Source organism: Odocoileus virginianus, chromosome 34 (genome assembly GCF_023699985.2).
Source record: "Odocoileus virginianus isolate 20LAN1187 ecotype Illinois chromosome 34, Ovbor_1.2, whole genome shotgun sequence".
NCBI classification, from domain to species: domain Eukaryota; kingdom Metazoa; phylum Chordata; class Mammalia; order Artiodactyla; family Cervidae; genus Odocoileus; species Odocoileus virginianus.
Window position 1 is genome coordinate 18,342,458 of NC_069707.1, and position 26,994 is coordinate 18,369,451.

At 38.3% G+C, this 26,994-nt stretch overlaps 1 protein-coding gene across 7 annotated transcripts in view; it reads right to left on the reverse strand.

The window, feature by feature from the left end:
- The window catches only part of STXBP5 (syntaxin binding protein 5), a 156,207-nt gene extending 134,985 nt beyond the window's left edge, over positions 1 to 21,222 (reverse strand). For all 7 annotated transcript variants that reach the window (XM_070461467.1, XM_070461466.1, XM_070461464.1 and 4 more), the window contains exons 1-3: positions 21,070 to 21,222; positions 19,740 to 19,837; positions 1,069 to 1,150 (exon numbers count right to left, since the gene is read on the reverse strand). In XM_070461467.1, coding sequence (XP_070317568.1) covers positions 1,069 to 1,150; positions 19,740 to 19,837; positions 21,070 to 21,222 — 333 coding nt within the window. The remainder of the gene's footprint in view (positions 1 to 1,068; positions 1,151 to 19,739; positions 19,838 to 21,069) is intronic.
- Positions 21,223 to 26,994: the final 5,772 nt, after the last annotated feature.

A 26,994-nucleotide genomic window follows, 5' to 3' on the forward strand; every position in this document is an offset into this window, starting at 1 on the left:
AGTGGCCATTCTAATTATTTCATAATAATTCTTTTTAAAAAAGGAAAAAAATCTCACATATGGATTCAACAACTTTTTACAGTGATTTTTTATGTATATCTTAACATTTTATAAAGCCTATTACTCAATCTTACACAGAATACTGAATTGAATACTGAAGTTTTTCCCTCTGACCCTGAAACACCTACACAATTGTGTATCATTTGGATCACAGTTTTACTAAAATATATTACCCTTTTTAGTTTTACTAAAATCTTTATATCACCCTCTTTAGCTCTGTATATCCCCTACTGCCTCACTTAAATCCTCTGATACGAAGAAAAGTATTTTCTTTCTCTTATTTACATCTACACAGTCATTCCATGGAACCCAAGGATCCAGGGGCAAAAAGAATGCCCACAAACTACCCTATATCCAAGTATAGCAGAATCTTTTCTGGAGTAATTTGCTTTTCTTCTATGACCAACTTTTTCTGCCTGTCCCTACATCTGAAAACATCTATTGTCAGAGCTGCTCAAACTTGTTTAAAACCTGCAGACACACTGTTTACTCTGCTAATAAAATGATGTATCTCTAATTCCCTCCCAACTTTACACTGTATTGCAAAGAAGGGCATCAATTACTTCACCCAATAAGTGATACAGCAAGAACTCTGGACAATAACCAGTGTCTAATGGATTTTGGTTTCCTGGTTGTATTTCAAAACAACTCACTGGCAAGAAGTACATTTTGTTATTTATAATAAGATCAATCTTTGAAAAAAATTAATGCAGATTTTTATATGTTACGCAACTTTCAATATCCATGGAATAAAATTTAAATACAGCACATTGTACCGAAGAGATCTTACCTTATGCCATTCTATTTTCAACACTGTTTTCAGAAACATCTTACATTATTTATGTAACTGTCCATGATGATGCCTTAAAGTGAATAACTATTAGCACTGGCCTACAAGAAATTTGGTTTTGCTCAAATATTAAAATATAATTGCATGCAAGAATTCTGAAAGATGGGGTATGGCCCTATTTCACAGGTAAGCAGAAGAGATCAAAGCAGCTCACTCACCTCGTTCATCAGGAACTGGAGCTGGATTACCGCAGCCCCACTGTCGTGCTGGCAGTAGCATTCTACCCCTGGACGACCGAAGCTGTCACGGGTCTCGTTAAGGAGCTTATGGTGCGTGCGGGCTGTTTGTAGCGACTGACAAAGTTATACAACAGACAGATATTATGATGGCCTGATATTCAATACAGGCTGTTTACTAAGGCTGGGATTTAGAGTTAGATTACACATCGATCTAATCAGCTACTTTCTGTTGACAGTCGGAAATCTCAGAGATTCCGGGTCTAAAAGAAATAAGACAGCTATCTCTTCTAGAAAAAAAAAGTTAAAAACAGCAATGTACAGAACCAAACTACATGTATTTAATATACTTTATTCTGGCCCTAGTCTTTTTCTTTCATTTAAAGTAAAAGAAAAGGCAGTTGATCTATACAGCACCCAATTTTTCCCAAGTCAGTAAACAAATCCGAGAAATAGACATATGTCATCTGGGATACTGCTTTTAGAAACAACTATCTTTTCACTAGTATTTTTCATTCCTGTAGTGTCATTTTTAAATACTGTAGGCTAAAAATATAACGAAGAACCACATAAATATGTTTGTAACTGTGGCAAGTTAGGTCACCAATGAATGTTACCAGTCTCTTACAATATACTAGAATACAGATTAAAATGTAAATATCTATTAATTTCCATATAATAACAGGAGACGGACAGCATTTTCTGTACATTGGGCATTATATTAAACTTAGTACACATATTAATTCAGTCAATCCTCACAACCATGAAGAATATAAAACATCCCTCATATAAACATATAAGGGGGCTTCCCAGGTGATGCTAGTGGTAAAGAACCCACCTGCCAATGCAAGAGACATGAGATGTGGGTTCCATCCCTGGACTGAAAGATCCCCTGGAGGAGGGCATGGCAACTTAACCCAGTATTCTTGCCTGGAGAATCCCACAGACAGAGGAGCCTGGTGGGCTAGAGTCCATAGGGTCTCACACAGTCAGACACAATGGAAGTGACAGCATGCACACACACAAACAGATAAGGAAACTGAAGCACAGAGAAAATGACTTCTCTCAAGTCACACAACTAGAAAGTATAGCGGAGATAAGGCTACACTGATATTTCTTTGTGTCAATTTATCTTACCATCTAATCATGAACTCCACTGTATTCTTTTTAAAATGTTGCAATCTTCCTACCTTAGATACCTTTAGTATCAATTTTTCTACAGCTTACCTATCAAAGGCTTTAATATCTACCTACTCCTACCAGTCATCTTTGTTTCTGGATTAAACCAACAATATACCTGACCCATGACATATGCGAGACACTTACTGCACAGCTACACTCGTGGTTCTTATCCAGACAAGCACCAACCAGCAAGACTCCTGAAGAGGAACTGCAGAAGATGAGGCTGTCTGATGGGGAGCAAGGTCTCTGAATACAGACATGATCCCTGAATTTAGACATGACTCTCAAGGTGAGTAGACACTGAGTCCTGTCTCAAATGACCATTAAGACATTGGGTCCACACCATAAGGTTCCTGAAATTGGGTCCTGTCCAAAACCATTTTGCATAGATCAAGTATGCTCATGGACATTTTAGACAGGGCCAACTGCAAGAAGCTTTTGGCATGGACCAAATATCTTATGAATGTTTTAGACAGGACCAGATGTCCTGCAGGGAATCCTCTAAGAAAGCAATTGGGGGTGGGGGTGGGGGGTGGGGGATGGGGAGGAAGAAATATTTACAGGAATAAGTAATATAATAAAACTAGCTATTAATGAAGAATAATCAGGAAGACATAAGTAAGAACAGAGGACAGATAAGCAGAAACAATGACTAGATCTAGTAGAATCTTTTATACTACCGTACCAAATTTAAATTCAAAATAAGCATTCATTCAGTTGCCTAAACGGTTTTATACATACACACACAGAGACATATATATTTGGTTGGAAATAGAGGGAGTAAAGAGGTAAGTATACATCATTATTATCATCACAGTAGCTAACACTTGTTGAAAACAATGTGTCAAGCACTATATATGTATTACCTTACAAAGAGTACCCTCTATTATAAGCACCATTTTTACAAATGAGGAAACTTATACACAAGGTTAAATAAATTACCGAAAGCCATATAGCTAGTTAGTAAGGAAGCTGGGGCTTGAACTTATGCAGTCTATTAATAACTCCAGGACATACAGAGACACAGACACAAACACACCATCATTAAACCTCACTTCCCAAAAAGAAAGGACCAATTTTCACATCTAAACATCACCTGACTTATTTCAAGTCATTTTAAAACTGAGAATATAGAGGAAACACTTACAGTTGAGACCAGGAAAGTCAGACTAGTCTGAAACAATAAAACCATACCAAATGTAATTTTTAGTAGCAAGTAAATACCATAAAACCAATAAAGTCTTGAAAGCCTTCCTTACAGCCTACCTAGACTTTTAAGAGTTTCAGGTAATAGGAATATGGTGATCTTATCTATGGACTCCCAGAACCTGCAATAGTGTTTGGCACACAGCAGGTGTTTAATAAATATCTATGAATGAATGACTTTATAAAATCTAAGAAACCTGTTTACATCCTGTCATATCTTCTTAGGTAAAATTAAGCTCATTTTTCAGAAAGTCAACCAAAAGTATAGGATACTAGAAACACGTTCAAAGTTCTTATTTCTATCAGGAGACTAGACTAGATTGTCTTTAGGGTCGATTATAGCTCTCAAAATTCCAGGAAATCTATATTTCCAGCCTATTCATTTGACCTTCCAGTCATTTGTTAGGTCGGTAGTACAATCATAGCAATAGCTCCTCTTATTGCTTCTTCTTTCTTCTGGGATTTTTCCACTGTACTGTCAGCAAAATAGAATAAAAAACAGTAAAAGAAGCAGGCAATGGGACCTCAGCCAGTGTACACGTTCTGAAAGGATAATTCCTCGGCAAACTTTACTGCCATCGCTGCCACTGTGTACTATACACATGCTTTGACACCCTCTACTTTTATGAAGAATGTGGTAATGATCAATGCTACATACTGTACTTAGTAAACTATTAAGATCTTTTAAATTATGTATCTTCTTAGAGAATCTGTTCATCAATTCCTATCAAAGAAAAAGTCAAAGGAAGTATCAGTATTGTTCCAACAGCAAGAGAAGGGACATATTCAATTTTGCAAAAGAAACAGAAGACTGGCATATTAAAATAGTGGAAAGCAACTGGAGGACTTTGATATCCCGTGCAGTATCTAAAAATACATTTATATGCTGCAAAGTTTAAAACAAGGATGTGGATAACCGTATTTTTCATGAACTCATAAATCAGTCACTAATAAGTTATCCCATGTTTAATTATGTAACATTCTGTGAGTGTAACTTTGAGCAGATATTCTGCCAACAAACCAAGAAAGACTTTTAAGAGTAAACGTTCTTCCCTGACGCCGTTAAAAACACGAAGCCCAGGAGCAGCATCTGAATCCATCAGAAACCCGGAAGATTTCCACTGACTTCTGTTACCACTTCTTTTAGTACATCCTTAGACTTTCAGCAAACAGGGATATTCATACCTCTTTAAGTATTCCAGTAAGCCTTCAAGGTGTCTACTCTGAACCAGCATACTATTCTGTGAATAAAAGGTCGGTGGATGATTTTTACTTTTAATGGCCTAAGTCTTAAACTGTAATGTAATTATTTTTCAATAACAAAGATAAATTCCAAATACCGCCACAGTGTGGTCAAAGAATATTGACAAAAGGATTCTGAAAATGAAAAGAGGATGAACTTTAGCCTACCATTTATTTACTGTGTGACATAAATCATGTTGCACGTGAAAACTTTCAATTCTTCATTATTCTGTACTGTTATGAGGAATAAATGGGGGCAACAAATAAAAGGGCAAACAATAAATACAATCTGTTCTCAAAGAAAGTTCTAAAGGTAGCAGATGACCAGGAAAAAAAGGGAAATATGTAAACTGAGCCATGATAACTAAGACAACCTGTGTGTGCTGCAGCGTTCTCACCTGGGAACTGCGCCCCTGCCTCCCTGTTAGGTTTAAGGATCCCCTGCAAGTCTAAGACCAAACTTTTCAACCTCTTCATCAGACTCCATGGTCTTTCACTACTGCTTCTCATGTCCAGTGACCCACTGCTAGGCAGATGAGTAAGGCACACCCAGAATTCCAGTCCCTTCTCATCTTCATAAAGACTTCGGACATCAGTTTCACAGCACCGTTTCCAACGGCAATGACAGAACCAAAGTGTCAGCTTGTGTCCTCACGGTTATACCACAGATCTCAAGATGCTATGACGGCTTTAAAATGACATCCTCTCTACGTACACTGTATTGAATGTGTTTCTTATCTACCATTTGCCTCACTAAGAATACTACTACCCTGTCTTCGAAACATTTAACCAGTCCTTCTTAATTCTGGCTCTACATCATAAGCAGCCATGGACAATTAAAACAAAAAAGAAATTACAAATGTCAAACTCCATGCCAGACTCACTGAATCAGAGAGGAAATCTAAGCACATGTTTGGGCATTGTTTTATTTCATTTTTTCCCCCTCAGTTCCACAAATCATTCTAATGTGTATCCATGGCTGAGAAAAACTGGAAAACCTTGTGGCAAAAGCATAATTAAGCATTATCTTCTATGAAATTCATATAGATATACACACACACATAGACACAAGGTGCATATTTATAAATGAATAACTACTCTGGCCATCTGATGCGAACAGCTGAATCATTGGAAAAGACCCTCATGCTGGGAAACATTTAAGGCAAAAGGAGAAGGGCATGGCAGAGAATGAGATGGTTAGCATCACCAATTCAATAGATAGGAATCTGAGCAAACCCCAGGAAATGGTGGAGGACAGAGGAGCCTGGCCTGCTGCAGTCCACAGGGTCACAAAGAGTGAGACATGACTTAGTGATTAAAGAACAACAAATTAAATTGGTCCATTTGAAGAAAGAAAATCTGAAAAATTATCATGAATCCCCTTAACTTCATCATAGGTCTTACTTTTCAAAACTTCTAAAAATTTGCTACCTCCATCTGAACTAGTTCTAATCCATGTGATAGGCATATGCTCAAAAGAAGAACTTCAGTCTTTACCAAGGTTTAAGATAGTGAAGAACATTTCATTTTATATTTAATGAACTTTGAATGTATTTACAATACTAAAATTTTTGTCAAATACCAATTATTTTCACTTTTATAGTACAGTACCCCTAACTTTATAGTTTCATCGACTTGACAAACATCAATTTAAACACCTTTTTAAAATTAAAGATCATGTATTTCTCACCTATAAAAATTAATACAGACTTCTGATTTCTGGTCCAGCACATAAGACACTTTCAAGCTGTCATTTCATCCTAACAAATAAAAAGCTGAACTAAAGATCAACAACTTTTCTTAGACTTAAAAGAATTCATAGGGCAAATGACTGCTCCCAAAAGTGCAGAGACAGGCCAATACAGAGAATGACAACATACCAAAACAAACCAGCCAGCAGACGTGTTTGCAGGAATGAGTGCTGGGGCACGAAAACCTAGACTGTACTTGATGATGAACTGCTGGAGGCTTAACGTAGACAAGTTTGTGAGAAACCCCAGGTGGACCCAGTCATGGGGAGGGGCGATTTCCCATACTTCTGTGAGTTTTACCTCCAAGAGCTCTAGCATGTTCTATCTGAGAAAAATGCCCTCTTGGAAAGGGAAAAGCAACCATTTTTAAATATACTAGAGTGTTCTGCTCATAACAAGGTCTACCCTCAGGAGCAATAAACAACCTAAACCGCTGGGGGTTTATCAGAGCCTAACTGGCCTGAAGGAAGGGAAATCAACTTCAACCCTCGTCAGCCACCCTAACTCCCCTGGCGGAGATGGAATGAGCCGGGAATTGAGAACAGCTGAGAAGTCCACAGTCCCAAAGCACAGGCTCGCAACAAGACTACAAGCTATATACACAGGCCTACAGAACTCTTCCCCTCCCCTCACCACCCAAAATTAATCTAGACATAGACCTTACATCCTTCATAAACACGAACTCAAAGTGGATGGCAGACCTAAATGTAAAATGCCAAACTATCAAATTCTTATAACATAGGAGAAAAACCTAGATGACTTTGTATCTGGCAAGGACTTTTTAGATACATCAAAGGCACCATCCATGAAAGAAAAAAAAAATTATAAACTAGACTTAATTTAAAACTTCTGCTCTGTGAAACACAGTATCAGAGAATAATAAGACAAACACAGACTTAAAGAAAAGATTTGCAAAAGACAAGTGATAAAGGACCATCATCCAAAATATATAAAGAACTCCTAAAACTCGACAATAAGAAAACAAACAATCCACTTAAAAACGAGCCAAAGACCTGAACAGATACTTCACCAAAAAGATATACAGATGGCATTTAAGCATATGAAAAGATGCCCCACATAGGTCACTGGAGGAAATGCAAATTAGAACAAGGAGATATCACTACAAATGTATCAGAAGAGCCAAGATTCAGAACCAACAACATTGAATGATGATGATGACATGCAGCCAAATAGTGCTTGCTCACTGCTGGGTGGAAACACAGAATGGTACAGCCGCTACAGAAGGCAGCTTGGCAGTTTCTTACAAAACTAAACATACTCAGACAGTCTGGTAGTCCTATTGCTTGGTATTTACCCAAAGGAGGTGAAAATTTATATCCACACATAAACCCTTGCATGGATGTGTATACCTACTTTTTCCAAACTTGGAAGCAACTAAAGATGTCCTTCAGTAGGTGAATGGATAAACAAACCACAGTACATTCAGCCAATGGAATATTATTTCACACAAAAAAGAAATGAGTTATCAACTATCCAGAGATACTGCTGCTGCTACTGCTAAGTCACTTCAGTCGTGTCCGACTCTGTGACCCCACAGATGGCAGCCCACCAGGCTCAGCCGTCCCTGGGATTCTCCAGGCAAGAACACTAGAGTGGGTTGCCATTTCCTTCTCCATTAAGAGATAAGGAAAACTCAAATGCATATTACTGAGTGAATGACGATCTAAAAAGGCTGCTGACTATATGACTCCAACTATGTAACATTTTGAAAAAAAGGCAAAATTATGGAGAGAGTAAAAAGATCACTGGTTACCAAGAGGTAGGGGAAGGACAGAGATGAATAGGTACAGCACAGAAACTGTTTAGGGCAGTGAAACTATTCTGTGTATGATACTAAAGGTGGATATGTGTCAATATCCAGCTGTCAAAACCCACTGTACATATAATGCCAAGAACGAATCCTTACATAACCGTGGGCTTTGAATGACGATGTGTCAATGTAGGTTCATCAACGGTAACAAATGTATTGCTCTGGGGGGGACGCTGATAATGGAGGAGTCTGTGCCAAGTGGAAACAGGGATATATAGGAAATCTCTGTACTGTCTGTTCAACTTTGCTGTGAAGCCAAAACCGCTCTGAAGAGTAAAGTCTACCAAAAATATTAATATGTTAAGAAGGGAAACTAGCCACACTCTCCTAAGGGTGGGCCTAATTTTTACTTCTTACTCACAATTCTAACATTCTGCTAGTCTGCTACCTAAGCAAAACTATATTGTGCACTATTTCTACAGTAAAACAAAGTGCTAAAATTAACCATGAAAGATGCACAGGTCAACATTTAACACTTTCTTGACGCAGTTTTTAGTAACTTACAGTAAATGCCCAATGCTATCTGGCTGCTTTTCCTGTGAGTGGCACATCCACACACAGTGACAGCAGCATTGAGACTGAAGTATCATCACAGCACAGGGTTTGTGCTCAGTCACACCTCACTGTGACCCCATGGACTGCAGTCCGCCAGGCTCCGCTACCGTGGAACTTTCCAGGCAAGAATGCTGGAGTGCGTTACCATTTCCTACTTCAGGGGATCTTCCTGACCCAGGGATTGAGCCCGTGTCTCTCGTCTCCTGCAATGCCAGGCGGATTCTTTCCCACTGGCACCACCTGGGAAGCCCCAATTATAGCATTAACTGGTTGAAATAGGTCTCGAGCTACATCATCCACTATTATTTTGAATAAGAGTTTATTATTTTTGAATAGAGTGGTTGAAAAATATTCAATCTTATTATTTACTGCTTTGGACTTAGGACTATCTCTAAAGGGGTCAAAATGAATTATATTTACTATCACAGGCAGTTCTTTAGAATGGCTTTTGATACATAAATATACTTTCAAATGAACCACTTGCTCAGTCATCTGTGAAATACAGTCATAAATAATAGTGGTCTTGGTTAAAGAAACAAGAAGGAACATATATCTTCATGTATCAAGTAACAATCTTTTATCCCAGCATCCATTCTCAGATGCTTAATGGCTAAGTTCTTAAGTATGTATGGCCAAGTGAATTTTAGAAGAAAAATAAAACACATTATGAAAAATACAGTACAAAGACTGCAAGTATGGAAAATCTGCTTCAATACTTTTTGTCCCTTTCAAAAGACAAAATATACATATTAATATATACATATTATACACACACATGCACAAAAGGAAAGCAATTTGGCACAAAGTACTGCAATAGTTGAAGACACGAGATTTAGTCACGTTTGGCAGAGTACTGCTGTGAAAAAACCGAGGTACTGCTACTACAACAAAAAATTATGTACTTTCAAGAAAGGGTAGGATTAATCACTCTTCAAAAGACAACCTCACCAGGAAAAGCTCAAAAGTTCTAGACAGCCCTTATTGAAAGGGAAACACAACCAAATTGTGCTATAAAAACATCCCTAATTAAAAAAAAACATTATTCAATAATAACTACTGTATAATTTCTAAGTCTACATTATTTTGCAAATAGCATCATGTGCTTAGCAAGCTCTAATTTCCCAATGAAGACTGTACTAAAGTCAAAAGCATTAGCTAATTTTTTTTCTTTGTATTCATGCCCAGATTAAGGGAATGTTATTCTAGATCAATGTTCATTTTTAAATCATTAGCACCAGTAAAAATACATATGTTCAGTATGTCATCATTTCATTTGTCTTTATATAATAACCTTTAGAAGGATTAACATCAGTTGGAAATGTGAACCTAAGTAGAAATTAGCTTTATGTACTGAATAAAGTTTGTAGTTACTGCGAGTGAAAAGTTATATAGACAGTGAACGATAAAAATTTTTCCAAGTAGATTTTTCAATTTAAGTACCACATATATTCATTCCAAGAAAGGGTGAGCAACCTATCTGAATCTTAAGAAGGTAACCATGCACAAAAATTTACTTCTAAGAACTTTGAGTTTTTGTTGTTGTTAGTACATTTTTTCAGGTTTTCTTCCACAAATGAAAATGATTTATTTTTCATCAAAATTTGGAGACATCTAAGAAATCACAATACTTTAATAAAATGTTTACATTCATTTTTCTTTTTAAAAGTATCTAAATGCTTCTACTTATTCAATGTAATATTAATGAAAATATTAAGAAAAAACTACAAATATCAGTATGTTTTAAATTAAAATTAGGAAGAAAAAAAGGTCTCAAACAAGCTGAATACTTCAATAATAGAAGTGATGACTGAACTGTCCCCAAAGGATGCCTGATAAGTCATCTTCATTATCATAGTAATTATAATTCACCAGAAAAATAATGCATCTTTCACAGGGTCAAAAAAATACTTATGAAAATAAATTAACTTGGTATACAATGGTACCGTGTATCACTGGTTCTTTACAGTATTTTTCTATTTATGACTAAAAGATTAAATTTAAATTGAGTGTGCAAGTGTAATTTACAAAACTATAAAAATCTCTGCAGTCATTCCTTCCTGAACATTCCTCCATAATTTAAAAGAAAGGAAGCTCAATAAACTGGAGTGGATTTATTCCCTTCTCCAGGGGATCTTCCCAACCCAGGGACTGAACCTGGATCTCCTGCATCGCAGGCGGATTCTTTACTGTCTGGGCCATCCTGGAAGCCCAATAATTCCTTCCTGAGCATCCCTCCCTAATTTAAAAGCAACGAAGCCTAACAAACTAGAGCAAGGATTGGCAAACTGCAGCTTGCGGGCTGAATCTAGCCCACTGCCTGATCTTTAAAAGAAAGTTATATACTGAAGTATCTACATTCTTTCCTGCACATGCTTTCTATGGCTGCTTTTGTGCTACACTAGGAGAGTTGAACTGCTGGGTCAGAGATGATAAAGGCAAAATATTTACTACCTAGCACTTCACAGAAAAAAATGTGCTGACTCCTGAATTAGAGATTTAGATCTTCATTATTTCATTTGTATGTACACATACACTCATCTTTTATATGATCTGTAGTAGAGACCATACTAATCATTTAAGAATCTGCATGTTCCTCCTGTTTTGATTTTATAATTGTATACTGACCACTGTCCAAATTTCTGAACTTTTTATAAGGCAGAGGATTCTGGTTGATTCTAATCTGCACTGCTTTGAACTCTACTGCATCTTCTCATAACATTTCTGACAGTTAATAAATTCCTAAAGGTCTATTTTTAGATAATGACTACACAATATTACACATAAAAGGATAGTAATATAGAAATTTAGATTTTCAATGGTGAATTAAGAAAAAGATGGCTACATGAGTGGAAGTAGGGATGAAATTAAAACCAAAAACACATCACAAAAACAAAAAGCATTCACCTTTAAAGAATTATTTTAACAGGAAAAAAAAAGGATTCTAGATTGAAGGAATCATTAAACACATGGCCCACTGTGGAGCGCTAGTAGTAAGGAGTCACTGTGTCAATGATTCTTTCCCCTAACCCTCCTTCCACCCAAGCACTCCCCCCCACCAAAAAAACCCCAAAAAACAAAAGTAACATGTTGAATGGAGCAATTAACAGAATTCAAAATTTCTTTAAAATGAATGCAAAAGAGTGAGAGATTAAAGCAACTGGGATCACCAAATCCAGAAGTAGATGACTACTCTTTAAATTCTCAAGAATGTTAAAAGTTGTAATAATGATATATGGAAGATAACTAACTTGTTTCTCTTCTTTGATGTTACAAATAAAAATCAGAAATGGGTTAAAATTTAAAGTACAAGACATTATACAGAAGCCTGAACATCTTCATAGTAAGAAGTCTGAGTATTTAATCTGAAGGTACTATTTTCTTCTTAAGAGTGATTTATCTCACAAGTGATTAAGGCAAGGGAGATATATCAAGTACCTTTTGGTAGTCTTTGACGATGCCAGTTTTATGAATTCTTTGTCTATTTAATAGAAATCAAGTCAGTTACTCTGTTCTACTTCCTCCAAAGTTTTATAGTACTATATTATGTTTAACAAAAGGCACGCATATATTAAAGGTATGCTTAGCTGCTCGGTCGTGTCCCACTCTTTGGGACCCTATGGGCTGTAGCCCACCAGGCTCCTTTGTCCGTGGGGATTCTCCAGGCCAAGAATCTTCCTCCAGGGGATCTTCCCAACCCAGGGGTAGAACCCAGGTCTCCCACACTGCAGGCGGATTCTTTACCGTCTGAGCCACAGGGAAGCCCATGAATACTGGAGTGGGTAGCCAATATCTTCTCCAGGGGACCTTCCTGACCCAGGAATCGAACCAGCATTTCCCGAATTGTAGGTGGATTCTTTACTAGCTGAGTTACCAGGGAAGCCCCAAATTTAAAAGATAGTATACAGGCAAAGGCCCATTTCTCTGTATCATTTTGCTATATCCTTAAACAGACATCTGTTTAGTTCAAACCAAAGACATTTCATTAATCTTCAATCTTAAAATACCGAATATACCTTCTAATGATGATAATGCACCAAATGAGGACAGGATATTCTCATTTAAACATTACAAATCAATGCTGACACTCTGATTATTAATTTCCTCTTTGTAAATAAAGTGTCACTTCCAGTGCATGAAGCTAAAGTCAAAGAAAGACAACCAAAGCTTATCTTTTTTTAAGTATAATTACCCCTATAGTTCACTTATTTACACGTACATTGCTAGCTATTACTATTCCAATTACTATACAATTACCAGATTTGCTATTCAAATTACATGCTAGCAAGTCAATGAAATTAGTCTCTATTAAATTTCTTATATAAAATTTAATAAAATCATATAATTAGGAACCCAGCATTATTTTTAAGTAATCTCATTTTAATTTTACAACCTGACCACTAACACTCAAGAAAGGAAAGTAAACTTTGTTAACAATATTTAAAAATTCCCTAACTTTCCTATGTCATATTGAGGATTTAACGATTATACAAGGAAAAGCAACAATTCACCATCTTATTCAATGTGAGCTGCTGTTTCAACAATAAAAAAAAAAATGTTCTTCACATGTTATTCCCTGCTCCCTTTTGTAAACAAAAGATTACAACTCTGTATCTGCTGATTTATGAATGCAGTCAATGGGTATAAAGTAAAGGAACCCACTATGGAAGTGAGTCCAACACTTCACCCTCTGTAACAGGTACTCAGAACAACCAATCAGAAGATACTCTAGACAGATATGGTCCACAGCATTCCCAAATCCTTCGCAGAAATTCAAGATGACAGAGCTGGAAGAACTCTTAGAAATCACAGATCCCTATTTTCTAGTTTTACAGAAAAGGAAACTAAAGCCTCGAGATTTTAGTTGGTTTATCCAAAATTAGTCTGAAGACTAGAATATAAACTTTTAATAAGGTAATTCCTCCAACATTCCTTTACCTTTCTTTGCCACAATGGCAAAGTCAGGTTATAATTTTAAAAGCAAATTATACTAAAAAAACAAATGGAAAACAAAGAGAATACAGAAAAAAACAAACAAACCAACCTATCTTACTTAGAGACAAAAGTGCTTACCAACCACAAATTTGATTCACCAGTAACTAACATATTCCTTTTCAGTTCCATTCACATTCTATCATACTTTTTTGCCCTTCACAAGAAATTCATTGTAAAATAACTGCTTTCAGGCAGACAGCTTTTCTGGTAGTTTCTAAAGTCAATGTGTCTTTTTTTCCTGCTGCCGTAATCCATGCTGAGAATCACAACCTATAGCTGACACAGTACTCATTCTTCCTTTTATACAAAGTCCTCTTTAATGAGTTAAGAGGTGAGGAATAAAAGTGTTTCAAAGTCCTTGTTTCTCCTCTACAGCTAGAATTTCAAATGACTAGAATTCCTCTATGAACAAAAAAGGATGGTGGGGAAGAAGAGTCATAAAAATGTGGTTTTTAAAAAACAGTTTCTAGCTAAACCGTTTCACTTTTAACTACTTTGAACAAACATCTATTTGCAAATTTTTCCAACATTGTGATTATGTTCTGTAAAATAAAATGAATAAGCAGCAAGTCAAATATTGCAATGTTAACTTATAGAACAAGATCATTAATCAGTCATTTATCAACTACTGTGTGTAACAAATCTTCACATATCTTATCACACCTAAATAACAATTTTGCAAACCTGTAGTCAAAAGAAACACAACCATTTTAAAACAGACAAAAATAGTACTTTAAGATCTTTTCTTTGAAGACTGTGTCAGCTATAAAAGTAAATGAAATTAAGGCCTTCCTACACAGTGCCTGGCACCGAGCTGCCTCTCAGCAAGCATTTGCTGAAATAAATGAAAGTGAAAATTAAAACCACAGGAAAAACCCGTATTTATAATAATATCATACTGAACAATCACCGAAACAGTCCTGGCATGCTCTTAAAAACTATACATTTACATTATTGCTTTTAATTCTGATTCTCACTTCATGAGCTAGGAGGGTTACTCCAACTTAACTAGCGGAAGACCTAAGACAGAGTGTAGTGGTTCTCAACTAGGAGCATCTGGAGCTGCTCTGGAGCATCTGGAAGTGAGGGCATCTGGGTCGCCACACGGACAGCAGAGGTAACCTAGCATTTAGTAAGCAGGAACCATGGATACCAAACAGACCACAACATGCTGGACAAACGCACAGAATCATCCAGCCCCAAATGCTAGCATTACTGAGACACTGACGGAGAATAAATGGACAAAGCCAGACAGCTCACAGTGACTTAACCCGAGCTCAATGACAAAAATCCAAGAAATCACTGGGGACCAACCCAAAGCCAACCAAATATAAAACTGTATCAACTGCTTAAGCTAAAATAGGTCTAGGCTACCTTCTCAAAATGGCAAGAGGAATAAACTAAAAGATGATATAATTCCAAACTCAATACTACTCTGCCACCTTCTTTACCAAGTTTTCCATTTCTGTCTTGTAATTGCCTCAGGGCAGTATTTGAGACCTTTATCTGCAGCTACTCCTTCTAACATCTGATACAAAAAAGTCATCAAGTCTTGCCCAGTTCCCATTCTACTTCCCCTGCTTCGGTTCCACTTTACTACCCATATGGATTAATAGTTACATACTAAGGTTGCCTTGGTTCTATTCTTTTCATCCATGAAACACTGCCCTGTTAATCATCCGAAAGGTCACAGTCTACCTGACAGCCTCTCTCTCACATGGTTACAGTGATTCCTTACTGAACAGCACCCAGGTAACTCAGGTTGACACTCAAGTTTTTCCACCAACTGGTTCCTTATTTCTCCCAACTCAATTAGGATCACAATTTCAATCAGTCTCTTTAGTATCCCTCCAAACTACCATAACTCTCCTTTCTCTACTTTTGACCTCAGTTAGCCTAGAATAATTTTCCGACTACTTCTTTCCTACCATTCTGAATCTCATCTACTGATGTGCAGAAATGTCAAATGCAATAAATTCAACTGTAGTTTCACTTTGCGTTATGTCAGTAGCTGTTGCTGCAGCTACAACACTTGTCATGTCTTTGCAACCCTATGGACCATAGCCCACCAGGCTCCTCCGTCCATGGGATTCTCCAGGCAAGGATACTGGAGTGGGTTGTCATGTCCTCCTCCAGGGGATATTCCCCACCCAGGGGACGAACCTGCATCTCTTACGTCTTCTACACTGGCAAGGATGTTCTTTCTCTAGCTCCACCTGGGAAGTAGACCCCTAAATAATTCTAATTTCAACTATGTGTAGCTCTACTTAGAATCAAAAAGTTGTTTCTTGAAGAAACCATTTAATACAGCATCTTCATTTTGAAAGTAAGAACAAAAACCGAACTCAAGGACACATAATTCTTTAGTGGCAAGACATGAACAAGAGATAAGGGCACAATTCATAATCAAATGTTAACCCTTAATAAGTGCTTATTAAATGAACTCCAATGTACAGAAAGCCTTTTGTAACTCTGCATTCAATAACCTTACACTGAAAGACAGGTTTACACCTTATCAAAGCAAAGACTGCTGACCATGTTTTCCACAAGTCAGGAAGACAAAAATGAGGTTCTTTGATAATTTTGATACTTAAACTCATGCATTTTTACAAAACTTCAATAAATTTGAAATTCCATTTTTTGGCACAGTCCTTGAAATATTCATATGTAAAATGACCTCATTGTGTTTAGAAAAAAATACCTTAAAAATAAGATCAGGGTGGACCATGGTTACAACAGACTATGATGTAATTCAAAATTATACTAGTAAACCAGGAGTCTAGATAAGGACAACAGCAGCATTCCTAACAATGCCTTCATTCTTCAGTTAGAATCATTTTTCTCCCTTTTACTTATTCCATTTGGGGACAGATGATTATTTTATCCCAATAATTCTGATGCCTAGATTACTTGCAAGAATCAAACTGCACCCACTTCTACATGGCAAGAGGAGAATTAAGATAATTAAATCACTACTATATGACTTGGCATATAAAATTATGCTCTCCTGCTTCCTACCAGCAAGTTCACTCCAACTTCATATTCGCTCCAGAAGCCAAGAAGACTGAACAAAAAGCATGTTTATAATTAGATCAGTCATTTGTTATACATTAATGCAGCAAATACATTCAATTTATCTTGCCTCATTATTGGTTAGATACTATTTAAGTATTCAGATTTCCACAGTTCTTATCTACAGACATTAGATATCAGATGTAAATTCCCTATTTTTTTCCTAATCTCAAAACAGAACTTAATATAGTCCTTTAACATTTAGGAAGATATTCTATTAGTTAAATTAGATATGTAATTCAAATTCTAATAGCCCAATCCCACTTTTAAAAATCTCCTACTCTGTTCCACAGTTAAATGAAAGAAAAGACTTTGATTTACAAGTATATCTCTGTCCTAAAGACATCTTTTAGAACAAATGTATTATAGGCTACAAAGGACTGAAAGAAACTGAATAAAACAGTGAAAATCATAAAAGAGCTAGGGCAAAAGAACAGACTTAGAATAACTCTGCACATTAAATCAGTAAGGGGCTTGGAAATAAACTACAGCTGCCCAGCTTTCAAAACAAAGAATGGAGAAATGAACAAATTTTACATCACATATGGTAGAAATTATATAAGAATAAAAAGATCTTAGTCACTTTCTACAAATCAAAGCCATAATAAAGCTCATGAGCTTATCTTCTACCTAAACTTAACAGGAGGAACAACTAGGTGGTTATTACAGGTAGGCAAACCAATTTATCACTCTGGAATGTTCACATAAATCTCATAAAAGGGAAAGCAGAAATATATTTGGTAAACTCCTTTCTTAATTTCATTCTAAATATAGTAAGAAAGGTTCTAAAAAAATTAAGTGTAAATGTAAATTATAGGTTTACTTTTCATATAGCATTTAACTATTAAACACGTACAAAAGCAAAAGACTGAATAAGTGATGATTTTGTACACTTGATCCCTGCTGTCATTTGGCAATTAGCATTAGGCCTAACACTTTAACCTCTCCCTTTGTGTATTAATAATATGCTAATTATTCAAATGCATTAGGGATAAAAAGTTTTGTTTAAGAAAAATATTTGGTTTTATAAAGTCAGGCTTGCTTGCAGTACTTATTATATTAAGTTATAAAAGGAGCAGACTGGCTGTTAAAACAGTTATGTACATAAAAAAATTGAGACCACATTGGGTCCCAATTGGGAAAATAGTAAAAATTAAACCCACTGAAAAGAAAACCAAAATAATCTAAAAATAACTAATTTAGTTCCACATTTTTCCCCCTTAGAGTCCAGGTGATACTCCTTTTGGGAACAAAAAAATTTGCTTTTCATTCTAAACAGTCCATCTAGATCCAACAACACACTACTTTTGTCACTACACAGAGTTGTGCTGAACAACTAGTACCCACACTGCCAAAATTTAAATCCCATCTTCACGAGACTAAAATAGGAGCGCTAGACTAGAAAGGTATTGATCACTGGATATAGGAATATCTAAACAAATGAAGTAAAAAATATTTCAGTATCAAGTAGATATTTGGGCAAGAACCACTTAGACATACTGTCTTAGAAACTCACAAATTGAGATCTAGCCTGGTCAGATATTACCATTTTACTAGGTATGAGTGTACTATTGATATTTACTATGAATGAGAGTCTTCACTTAGTAACACAATTCAATGAAAACTTTTATCAGCATTTTGAACATAGCACTTAAATCACAAAGGAAACGAGGCATATCCTGATACCATATATAGCCCTACCTTGAAATGAAGACTTTGAAAGGTAAGGAAATGCAAGATACATGTTAAATCAAATGCAGGCTTCCCACCCCCTCCCTTTCTCAGGAGGCAGATAAATCGAAAATGTGGAGAGCACAGTTCCTTGCTTCTCTGTTTATTATCTGGTGTTTTTTTTTTTTCCTATTTATCACCAACATATTACTTCAGTAATATATAGGAAGCAGATACCCTGCTGACGGTGAATAAAGCATTTTCTTTTTAAAATCTCAAGCTTAAGTTTAAAAATAAGGGCAATGTAGGTAAATGCCACAGTAAAAGTAAACACAATTTTACTTCAAGTTTAAATAGTTTGAGAGGAATTGTGAAATATTCTCCATTGTTTAGACTGAAAAAATGATCTTGAAGAATGAGTAGATATTTGGAAAAATATGCTATGATAAAATTATAGTTTGTGCATAACCAGGAAAAATATTCTCTATACTAATACTTCAGAGTATAGTTAACCTCACAGTATTTACATATACATCACAAATGTAGACCATGATGGGAAAACATACCAAGGTAGTATAATGCAAATAGAGAAGTATACTAAGAAAATTCTCTAAAACTTCTAGAAAACAGCAACACTTTGTAACTATATAAAATTTACATTTGTTTTCTAATTTTTCTAGATGATCAAGTCAGAAACAAATTCAAATTCAATCTCTAATTCAATAGAATAATAAATAGGTCATAACTGGAACATCTACCATAAACAATATTTTTAAAAAGCAAATAAAATGTGCCTTGTGCAACTGTCTTTAAGCTTCATCCTCAACATAGTCTGTTCAACAGACCACTACTATAAGCAGATATATTTCCCCTTAGAAACTTCTACCTCCTCACAAAGACAGTAATTATTATAGCAAACCTTTAGAACTCTTTTGTGGATACATGTTTTTAGCTATGTATGAATTGAAAGTCAAGAAACAACACGGCAACACACAACCTGAATGTATGCATAATCACCCGGAGAAACACGACCACAGGATTTCACATTAATACCTGATCATACCATTTCCTTGGAATTACACAGGAAAAGCAACTAATCAGCAATAGAGAATGACTGGGGAAAAGTTCAATTCAATTAAATGAAAGGATACAGCCTTAAAGCACCAGTCTGAGTTCCCACTGCCAGGATCTTCTGCACAGGATCAAAGGCCAGGGCTGAGGGTTGATAGGGAAATCCATGGCGAACAGTCTAGGCATGAGCAAGTGACATCACAGCAACCAGGGCAGGAAGCAAAGTTTTAAAACAGAAAAGTCAACAGAGACATTAGAACCTAGAACCAATTAAGAACCAATTATAACCGAAACAAAACACACATAAATGCACTGCTTTTTAAAAAAAAAAAAAACTATGAAAACTATGAATTCTACATCTCATGAAAACTGCAAGTAAAAACTGAAACAACAACAAAAAAATCGATCTCAGTGTTACATTTCTACTTTCTCATCACAGTGGTACTGTTTCGAAGAAAATTTAACATTCTTTTTACTATTATGTCTGAGAACAAATGATTAAAGTTGGCAGTGGTCAAAATTCTATAAATTCATGCAAAACTACAACTCGTGCTTATTTCAAGTGTGATAACTTCATCCTTACTTTATTTCTATGCTAAATGCAAGTACGTTTACGGAAAAGCTTCATAATTAATTAAGGATTCAGCAAAGGAATTAGCAAAAATCTATCTCATCATGTTGCAAGCATAACAGAATGAAAATAAATCCAGCATCTATTTTTGCATTTTGGTATTAAATCCTTAATTTTAGGACACTGAAGCAAAAAGTATATACACACTTAAACTCTGACTTACGAACGGCTGGTATTTATGAAAGCAGGTATTAATACCGACACAAGTTTGTATTTCTCATTGAGCAGCTGGTGAATTAATTCGCTGCATCATTCTTTCTGAATTACACATCACTATGGCAATTGCCGTACCATTAATAGGCAAAAATTCCACTTCTAACTTTTTCGCCAAACACAAGGCTAGCAAGACCCTGTGATTTCATTATGTGACAGGTCTCCTACCACATTTTAAGGTAAAAATGAGCCAACATCTAGTTGAATACGTCTAGCTTTTTCATAAACAATATTCGTTAGACACTGTTCCCAAAGGAAACTTGGAAGACGGTGAAAGATCTATCAAAATGCTTGAATATAAAGGTCGTTAAGATTAAGAATATGAATTAAAGGTCAGTATGTTGGAAGCAATCCTGAAATGATTGCCGCATGTGAATATCAACGAAAAGAGGAGTAAGATGATGTCAATCTCCAAAATAGCCCACCAAGCAAATGTGTGCTGGGGGAGCGAGCCCTTTATTCGCGGTATTGAGTATTATTGGCGTTCTAGCCCTGTCACTCGGGCGCAAAGCCCGAGGTGCCCCTAGAACGACCCCAATTTTCGCGGGGCTGCGCGCTCCGTTCACCTTGCAGAGCTGAAAGTGCTCGGACTGGAGCGTTTCCTGGATCTCGGGCTCCCGGTTCCCAGGTGGGTGCTGCTGCTGCTGCTGCTGCTGCGAGGCCGAGGACGAGCCGGCGGTCAGGCCGTCCAGCACCTTCCTGATGTTGAATTTCCTCATGGTCGCGGCGGGGCTCCCCCGTACCCCAGGAGCCGAGGTAAGGGGCGTCCCCAGGCGGAGGGGAACCGGCCCGGGCCGAGAGCAGCTTCGACCGAGGACGCGAAGGAACAGGCGCGAGTGGGAGTGTGAGGGGAAGGAGGCAGCTGGGGAGAAGCGAGAGATAATCCGAACAGGAAATGCTGCGACGACGAGAGAGAGCAGCGGCGACCAGAAGCCCAGCCGGCGACCCCTCTCGCTCCGAGGCCGCCGCTTCAGCCGCCGCCGCCGCCGCCTCGCTCCGCGGCCCGGCGGCACAGCAGTGGCGGCGGCGCCCCGAGCCCGCGCCGCCCAGCCTCACCTGGCGGCGGGCTGACTCTGCGCCGCGCCGCCGCCCCGGCTCGCCCCCGCCGCCGCCGCCGCCGCCGCGTCCATGTCCCGCGGCCCCGCCGCTCGTCGTCCGCCCGGGCCCCCGCAGTCCCTCAGCGCTCCCTCCCGCTCCGGATCCGCCTCCTCTTCCTCCCGGGGGTCGCCGGCTCTCCGTCCGCGTTCGCCGCTCGGCCTCCTGGCCGCTCAGCGCCGCTGCCCGCCGGGCATCGCACGCAGGGCGCCCGGGGTGGGTCCCCGCGCTCTCCACCTCGCTTCTCCGCGGCTGGGTCGGCCCGCCCTCGCTCCTTCAGAGCCCCGGCTGCCCTCCTCAGGCACCGCCGTCGCCGCCGCCCGCGGTCCCGCCCGGCCGCTCCCTCTCGCCTCACAGGGCGCCTCGGCACAGGACACCAACGCCCGCTCCGAGCAGCAGCGGCGGCCGCAGTTACAGCGCTGGCCGCGGCGGTGGCGGCAGCTGGGCCTCGGCGGAGCCGGGCTGCTGAGCATGCGCACCGCGCGTACCCACCCCCTCCACCGCCGGAGTGGAGCTGGGGCTTAAATTATCCTCTGCGAAAATCCCAGACCGTGGCTAAATTTCTCCCATCTCAATCGCCCTGCCAGAGGATGCAGCTGCTTCTCCTGCAGCTGGGGTAGTAAAAATGTTGATGACTACCAAGCAGCAGGAAACCTTTATTTCAAAATCGGTCATTAAAACGAGGGTTTATATTCTCACCCTTTAACGAGGCACACACTCCCGGCTGCTGGCTGTAAAGTGATTATTGCCGCTTTATTGATGGTCTTTGTTTTGAACTGATTTGGATTTGGATTTTGGAAAGAGAACGTCTAGACAACGGTTATTTCTGAGGCAAGAATATGACAGACTTAGAAAGGTACTAGGAAAGAAGATGAACCTAGTGGGAGGGAAATGAATTCTTTCCTGAAGCTCTTACTGTTGGTAGGATGAAAGCGTGGACCTGGCAGGTAGCTGCTATAAGGGGATAGGCTGCAAAAGGGAACCGGCTCCAGGGCTGGATGTCTGCCCCAACCAGTGACACACCAGCCCTGGATTCAGTCCGCACGCTAAGGTGGTGGAGATGGGGGCGGGAGCGAGGGTAGAAGTAAACAGCGCGGGCACTCATTTCAGAATCTTCAATCCGTCCTGTAATGCTGTTGTCCACTAAGCAATCTCCAGTAGCTTCTTCACTCTTGCAAGGAGAAAAGGGGAAAGAAGGAAGTTTTCTCTCGAATCTTTCCATTGCTTCACTGTCACAATCTCACTTGGATGCTCAGACAAATGCCTAGCTCAAGTTTGAAAAGAGAGATTCACGCTGCGGTTATCTTTTCCGGAGAGTGAGTTTAACACGGAAAGGTGAATGGGAAGCAGAGGTACTTGATTAGGAAGGAGTGGGAACTAGAAAACGTAAAGAAAAGGTTGGAAACCCATAAAGACGAATTCTAATTCGTGAGGTGGGAATGGGAAGAAGCACACTCTCCCAAAGCTAGCAACTCCCAGTCCCTGACGCTTCTGAGTTACAGAGGGTTTTCGGAACCATCAGAAGTGCCCGCCCTCTTCCTTGTGATTGGTCGCCTCCCGCCCGGTGCAGGGAAATTCTCGTCAGGGTATTGGTTGATGTGACAGGCTGTCAAGAACAGTCAACAAACCAGTGGCGACTGAGCCTCGGGAATTTCGGGAAATGTAGTACTCTGGAACTTCCGCATCCACGAACGATGTCTAACACTTGAAATCTATAAAATTGTTTTAATATTTATTGAATTTAACATATATTGAATATTTATTGAATTACCTAGTTAATTCACGAGGTGTAACCAGCGATAAAAACAAGTTTTAAGATTTTTCCAGGCTATTTCTAAGTGGCTCTGAAATTTTTGTTTACTGATTTAGTTCTGTGAAACACATTTTTTGAGTGTCAAACACTTTGCTAGGTACTGAAGACTCAAAGCTTTCTACAAGCTCCATAGTGAAATGGGAGCAAACCTCAACTAAATAAATAATTGTGAAAAAAATGTGATGAGTTCATTGAGGGAAATCATGCAAGAGAGGGACTGAAGAGGGTTAACAGAAGGCAGGAGAAGGCCTGCAGGTGGGGAACTCATCATAGTTGAGTCCAGGTGAGGAGGAGTTGGCTAGGTGAAGAGGAGGGAGAAGAGCATTAGAAGCCAGCTGAGAGATGGTCAGAATTACCCGGAGAGCTTTTAAAAAATAGGTATATCTCCATAGGAATAAATTGCAAAACAGAGAGATCACCTCCCCACAGAATTTTATGATCCACCTTTTCACCTAGTTTGAAAATATATCTGTTGGATGATTTGTCATCACTGGATTATGAAACTCTTTGGAGAAGGGACAATTTCTTGCTGAGAGGCTTTGTGTTGTAGTGGAAAAATCCTAGACTCCGATGTCTGCCAGACATGGATTTCAATCCAGACGTTGGCAATATGGGCAACCTTGGACAAATTCCTTACTTTTCCTAAGGGTCAGATTCCTCATTAATACTACCTTCTTCTTAGTATTAATACTAAGATTAATACTACCTTCTTCTTTGGGTTTTGGAGGATAAACTGGGGAAGAAAAATGTAAAGTTTTCACTAATTAGGTACACATAGTAAAATGGAAAAACTACTATCAGGGTCCTTGGGGAGAAAGGGACTTCAACAGATCACCAGTTTAGGCCAGTACCCCACCAATTTAAGGGGCGGGGACTTTTGGAATTTTGTTTTGATTTTTACACTTCATCCCTCTCATCAGATTATGAACTCGTCCTGACATTCTCAAAACTTTGGTTCCTAGAGGACATATAAACTTTAAACAATTTAAGATGAATATTGACATATCTGCTACTGTAGGTTAGCTTTGTACACTTGCAATCCATCTTCTCCTCTTTCGGAGACATATCTAGAATTCTGTTAGGTAAAAAGCAACAACACTCCCAAATATCTACTTTTGTGATGGCAAAGATAAAATAAGGGATCCTCAAACTCATGATACTTCTTATCAGTTTCAACTGATCAGTTGGTTTTAAATTAGGATTTTATTTTAAAATTAAAATTAATTAGAAATTTAAAGTTTACAATAAAATGACTAAAAGATAATTTATATTATTCATTAAAAAATTTAGCACATAGGTTATTTTTACCCATAGTAATCTCACAACAAAATTTTATTTATTTATTCTTGTTTTGTTTGCTTGAATGAGTCAGTGTATCAATTCCAAACAATTGAATAGCTTTCTGCCTTTGGGAGAATTCAATGGCTTTCTGTGATATTCTCCCAAATGGAATTCTTTCTTACCTGCTTATTGAAGAATGGACCAGGAGATGATGACGTAATACTATATACCACTGACAAGTTATAAATAGCTGTATTATTAATACATTTAGCTGAGTCAGGACAGCTCTAAACAAAATTCAGTTAATTCAATAGAAATTAAAAGGTAAAAAAAAAAAAGTTGATACATAGGAAGAAAGGCAGTTTATTCAATTATTTGGCATGAAAGGCCAAAGACCAAGAATTCATAACATTGCTGAATCTGCCCATCTTCATTATCTTGTTTAAAGGCTACCAGGCTAACAAAGGCTCTGTTATTGGTCTCACAGGGGCAGCTGGATGCTGATTGAGAAGAATAAAGTAGAAACTGAAAATAAATATTTTAAAAAGAAATTACGTTACTGGCAAAAGCTTTCTGGAAGGTAGACAAACTCTACCTCACCTGCTAAGCATTTATTTGTATTGACTTAATTTTCATTTATTGAGTCCCAAAGGATGTGTGCATGACAATAATTGATTCACTACACCATTTAACAGAATATTGAATTTAAATTATCCGTAAATTGCAGTAGAGATGTTAATTAGTTAGTTTGCCTGGTTCACGCCCCCTTTTCTGAATGGGTCCCCTAGGCCCTGCTGAAATGCTAGAACTGGGCACCTCTGTTTTGATCCCATGACCATGTGTCTTGGTCTAAACTGATTGGTTCAAAGGCAGACACCTGAAGTAAGCCAAGCCAAGAGATCACCTTCTTCTGGGAATCTGGAATTGAGTCATAAAGATGCTGCCGCTGCTAAGTCACTTCAGTCGTGTCCAACTCTGTGCGACCCCATAGATGGCAGCCCACCAGGCTCCTCTGTCCATTAGCCTCAAACTAAGAAGTCATGTAGAGCTGGGATTAAAGCTGAGAGTGCCCAGACATTTATGGAAGCTAGGAGAACCGAGCAGACACATAAACTCTACCAGAGAAGTAACTCTAGTGAGGTGGGAAGTCTCCATTGCTGACTTTCCAGTTCCCAATCCTTATTCCTTGGGAAATCTGACAATATTTTCTTTCTTTGTGTTCATGAGTTATAATAGGTTTCTGGTTCTTGCAATCATATGTTCTGGTCAGAAATTTAGGTACACCCTGCCCCAAATGTAAAGGAATATAGAGATATTGTAGCCATTTTGCACTGCCCTTTTTACTTTATACTCACAATTCTCCCTACAGTTAACAGGCTACTGCAGTAGCCCAGCAAGCCAATGGTGGCTTGGAACAGTTAAAATTAGTGGTTACTGTGTTAAAGGGTCTGACTCTGAATTATATGTTAATGGTAGAGCCAAGATCTGCTGACAGAAATGAGGGAGGGTATCAAAGAAAGAGAAGAGGGAAGGATAATGCCCCCGTTTTCAGCCTGAGCACTTAGAAGAGTGGTGTTGCAATTTAATTTCCACATTTATGACTTCTGGAGAATTTCCAGTTACCATTTGTACCAGCGTGAACTGGACAAATATCATCAGCTAAATAAACAAGCCTTGTCTGGGAACAAGCAGGATCCATGATGTTGTGATCTTCTTTGTCAACCTCTGGCCTTTCTAGAAAAATAGATTAGGCAGAAATTAACGAGCCTTCATTATTCCATGGATTACCTCTATTACTATTTAATATTATTTGTAAGATTATCATTAAATAATAATACAAAAGTGCCTAGGCAAAGATCAGTAAGTTCAAGGGAAAGAAAATTGATCAGTAATTAATCAGGATTTGATTTAGGTCATACCTGAATGGTCTAGTGGTTTTCCGTATGTTCTTCAATTTAAATCTCAATTTTGCAATAAGAGTTCACGATCTGAGCCACAGTCAACTGCTGGTCTTGTTTTTGCTGACGGTATGGAGCTTCTCCAGCTTTGGCTACAAAGAATATAATCCATCTGATTTCGGTGTTGACCATCTGGTGATGTCCATGTGTAGAGTCTTCTCTTGTGTTGTTGGGAAGAGGGTATTTGCTATGACCAGTGCATTCTCTTGGCAAAACTCTGTTAGCCTTTGCCCTGCTTCATTTTGTACTCCAAGGCCAAACTTACCTGTTACTCTAGGTATCTCTTGGCTTCCTACTTTTGCATGCCAGTCCCCTGTGATGAAAAGGACATCTTTTGGGGGTGT